This window comes from Rosa rugosa, chromosome 5 (genome assembly GCF_958449725.1).
Source record: "Rosa rugosa chromosome 5, drRosRugo1.1, whole genome shotgun sequence".
NCBI classification, from domain to species: domain Eukaryota; kingdom Viridiplantae; phylum Streptophyta; class Magnoliopsida; order Rosales; family Rosaceae; genus Rosa; species Rosa rugosa.
Window position 1 is genome coordinate 37,286,258 of NC_084824.1, and position 4,876 is coordinate 37,291,133.

General features: G+C 38.1%; 1 protein-coding gene across 1 annotated transcript; it reads left to right on the forward strand.

The window, feature by feature from the left end:
- The first annotated feature begins 1,583 nt into the window (after positions 1-1,583).
- LOC133711611 (uncharacterized) lies at positions 1,584-3,927 on the forward strand. The gene is made up of 4 exons (XM_062137712.1): positions 1,584-2,108; positions 2,195-2,344; positions 2,501-2,636; positions 2,963-3,927. Exons 1-4 carry the CDS (start codon positions 1,584-1,586, stop codon positions 3,925-3,927), a joined length of 1,776 nt encoding a protein of 591 aa, XP_061993696.1.
- The last annotated feature ends 949 nt before the right edge of the window (positions 3,928-4,876 follow it).

Consider the following 4,876-nt stretch of genomic DNA (forward strand, 5'->3'; position numbering starts at 1 on the left):
AAAAGGAAGAAAAGGATAAGAATTAAGAATATAAAAAGGTCTAACTCACAGATAGAAAATCAAATAGGCTCCAAAATCAAGTACGGGATGCCTTCCTGTTTCCTTGCCAACTGCAAGTTGGTTCCCTGCAGCGAAGACCATGTGTGAAAGTTGAAGGAGGTGAACAATTGCAGAGCCTAATCTATGCCTACTAAAACTGGTAAACTTAAGGTCCAGATATATGCTTTAATACAAAACTTGCCCATTTAGATCCTGGATTAGTCTCTAAGATTAATGTACCATCAGGTGAAAGAAACATACCAATATCAGTCTGCTGATTGTGTTTCCCTATCAAGGCCAACAAAACAGAAGAAACATGTTACAAAATAGAAGAACAATTATCCAAACTCAAAACCCCAAAACCCAAATCAGTTTTAATTGAAAGAAGAAAGAGTTCTTGTCAAACAACATGGAAAACAAAACCCCAACACATATCCATTTCAATCGAAGGAAAACCACATCACTAAATCGAAGACAAATCCCCAAGAAAAAATCCCAATATAGCTATATCCATTTCAATCACCCCATCCCCAAATAGAAGAAAAACCTAATCGAAATCAAACCCCAAAATCGAAATTTTGGATAATAAGCAAACCCAAAATCTGCAGATAAAACCCTAAAATCTATCGAAGATTGAACCCAGTCGAAAAACTAAACTAAAAAACAATTGAAACCCTAAATTGCTTACCAATATCGGAATCGAAAATAGCTCTATTTGTTGCTGGAGAGCTCCATTAATCCAGATGCAAAAGATGAAGTAGAGACTGAGAAGAAGAAGGAGAAACAAAGAAGAAGAATCCAGAGAGTGAGAAGATGAAAGAGAGAGTGAGAATCGAGATCTTGGAGAGTTGAGAGAGAAGGAGAGAGGCTGGTGTTTGAGTTTTTCGTTTTCGCGGGTTCTAACTAGGTCGAGCTGAGAGAGTTGAAGGACAAGAGAAAATGACTTTAATTAGGTGTCGAGGTCTATCTCTATGTAAAAAAGCACAAGTCAAAATAACTTCAAAAATTTTAAAACAAGCTCCACACTCAGACGACATTTAAATGTTGTCTAAATGTCACAACATTTTCTTGTCAACTAGAGTTCAGCTATTTGAGAGGGAAAAGTACCTGATCAAATTTTGGATATCCCTCCACATTTGAGATAGGAAATCATCATCTTTTACAACTACACAAATGTGTCGTCTGAATGCTCACCATTTTTTCAAATTGAACGAGTATGGTTTTAGTCTATATTCAGACAACACAAAAAAAAATTATGTCGTCTGAAAAACTCAGACGACATAAAACAAAACTTATGTCGTCTGATGTGTGTCGTCTGAAGCACATTTTGGCATAGTGTGTGTTATTAAGTCGCTGTAATTGTTGTCTAATTATCCTTTTCATTATTTTAAAAGTAATTTGGTACTGCTTCTAATGTGTTTTGGTAGTTTTGATTAATCATTGGGGGGCACTAATCTGTTTATTGGGGGTCAATGATATGTTTATTTAGGGTCAATAATAGATTCGTTCTCCCGTGTTTTTTTCCCAAGATTATAGCTGATCCTATGGTTGCTAGGTGCCTTTACTCTGGCAAAGGTTATATGATTCCTTTGAATCAATGTATGAGCTACTCTGAGTTGTATGAAGACATTTTCCGTACATTCCAGTTTTTGCCAAGTGATGTTATTGAGCTTCAGTATTCAGTTCCTGGTTATGAAGTTTGTTTTCTTCGTAACGATCGTGATTTCCAGATGATGTTTTGCGCTGCTAGAATACATAAGTTAGATTGTGTTGAGATTTCTGTGTTAAAGATTGGTGGAAGTTGCAGCAGAACTTGTTCAGTGGATAGTTGTTCGGAAGTTATTGATGAAGACGATTATTTGGGGGAGGCATTCAGAACTGAAGTTCACAAGACGTATTTGTCTGATAAGTGGAGTTCTTATATTCATCATGTTGAGGAGAAGTTTCATGGTGTTGCCGAGCTCCGTGAGAAGCTCAGGAAGTATGCAATTGCAGTTGGTTTCGAGTTTGTATTCCTGAGAAATGATTTAGACCGTATTCATGCAGTCTGTGCAATGTTGGAACCGAAGGTTGTGATTGGCATCTTCGCGCTCTTTCATCATCTGCCAATGGTTGCCTTTATATAACAGAGTTGAATAATATTCACACTTTCAAGGGTGTAGTTAGGACTCAAAAGCATAATCTTTTGGGATCCAAGGTTGTCAAGACTGGCATTGCTGCTGATGTTAGCTATAATCTTTCATTGAAGCCAAGGGAGATTATGAGCAAGTTCAAATCAACATATGGGTTTGATATTTCCTACAAGGTTGTCTTGAAAGCAAAGCATAGGGCTAAGGAAGCGATTTATGGTTCCGATGCAGACTCGTTCAGCAAGTTATCTTGGTATAAGGAAGCTGTTTTGTAGAGTACCCCGGGCTCTTCTTTTGTGTTGGAAGTTGACCCATCTACTAATCGTTTTCAGAGGCTTTTCGTAGCTTACGGAGGTTGTGTTGAAGACTTCCAATTATGTTTGCCTGTGTTGTATGTTGATGGAACGTTTGGTAAAAGCATTTACAAGGGTCAGATTCTTTCTGCAACTAGAAGGAAAGGAAATCAAGGTAGCTGTATACTTTATTGTCCCCCCATAATTTTATTATTGGCCCCCAGTAATATTGGCTTTTGTTATAGTTTCTTCATCTGTGTGTTTAATATTTCTTGTTTTAGTTTCTTTCATTGTTATTGAAATAATTTTTTATGTGCAGTGGCACGCTGCAATAGTTTACTGCTCTGCAATAAAAACATTATTGGCTCCCAGTAGACTGAGTTGTCTGTGATCTGGTTTATGCAGGTTTCTACCCTCTAGCCATATGTTTTTGTGATTCTGAGACGGATGCAAATTAGACATTCTTTTTCAAGCATTTGAAGAGTTTGCTTGAACCTCAAGGAAGAGTCATCACATTTATTAGTGATCGAGGTACTGGATTGTTGAGTGCTTTCGATAAGGTATTTGCTGGTCATCCTCATCTGTTTTGTTACAAGCATTTGGTGGCAAACCTTGCCGGTAAATATAGGGGTAAAGGTAATTCTGTCTTGATAGAAGATGTTAAGCAGAAGTTTTTTAAGGTTGCATATTCCTCTACTGAGAAGGAATACCGTTTCAATTTGCGGTTTCTTAGAGCAGTTGGTGGTGCCAATATTATTGACCCTTTTCTTGCTAAAATCCCTGTGGAAAATTGGTGTCGTGCATTTTATACTAGCTGCCGATATGGAATTATGGCTAATGGGATTGCTGAATCATTTAACTCTTGGATTGCAAATGAGCGTTTGATGCCGGTCTATTGTATGCTGGATCAGACAAGAATAAAACAAATGGAGCAGATGGGTGAGAGGAGGGATGAGGCACAACGTTGGACCACAGAACTAACTCCCAAAATGGAGGAAAGGTTGAAGGTGCAGATGGAGAAATCTCATCGTTTCAGTGTCCATTATTCTAGCCCTGGAGTTTACGAGGTTCTATCTAACTTTTCCTATGTAGACAACATTTCTGATCATTCAAATTCATGTGTGAAATGGCAGATCAATTGTTTTTCTTGTCCTCACGGCCTTGCTGCAATACAAGCTGCCTCTGAAAATGTCTATGATTATATTGATAAGTACTTTCGTGTTGATATGTTCAAGAAGAGCTACAGTTTTCCTATCCGGCCGATAACCAATGTTGATATGTTTTCTTCTGAATCTGCAACTGACTGTATATTACCTCCCCTTGTGAAGAGGCCACCCGAGAGGCCTAGGGTGAAGCGGTTCAAGTCGGTTGGAGAGGTTGAAAAGAAGCTGATTCGTTGTGGCCGTTGCGGCAAAATGGGTACTCATCACAAGTTGAGCTACACAGAACCTCTCGTTCAGCAGTAGTATATGTGTCTGTAAAGGATTGAAAGTTTTTACATTTTTCTATTGGGGGGCAATAATCGGTTTATTGGAGGGCCATAATTGTTGATATCCAGGCTCAAACAACAATTATTCTTTTCAGGATGACAGATTTTTACTTTTGGATTGATTTCAATTGCTTTTAGACGAATGAAGTTAAATTTTGAACTGGTTTGAGTTCCAATGATTGCTTACAGGAGGTTTCTTGGGGGCAATAGAAACATTATTGCCCCCCCCCCCCCCCCCCCCCAATAATGTCTGAATATTTCAAGAACATTAGATCTTCATGTGATTTGAAACCCAACTGATTGGTTGCCAACAAATTTAATTACCTACAGAGATACCTCTTGCCATCTTCTTAAATATTATTAGGCCCCATTACTCTTATGTCCAAAATTACAAAGATTATTGGGGGGCAATAATCCTGACTACTACTGAGGATGAATCGAATACTGCATGTAAATTGACCATAATTTCTGTAAAGGACCTGTTATAAATTGATGTCAGCAAAATATCATCCACTACTGCATGTCATTTGACCATAATTTCAAGATAAGTTTAGTACGAGAACTTTACAATCCCTACTTTTCGAATGGTAAAGTTAAATTCCTACATATGTTATCCCTAATTACGCTCTTCACTTTCTCCCCAATAGAAGGTGCATGAACCTCTCAAGCATTCTTTTCCTCACGTTGTCCCCGCCTTCCTTGGTAGGTTCTTCGCCATTTACTATGCTCTCCATGAAATGGAGCATAAATGGTCCGCAATCAACACTGCAAATAAGTAAATGAATTTATGTTAATTTTAATCGGGGAAATAAACAGAGAGATTGTTTTGTGGCATTTAGAAACCTAGTCAATATCAACATGTTTCACATCTACAACGTCAAACAGTGTGGTTTGAGCTACTTACGATGTTGTGTTCTGTTGCGGGC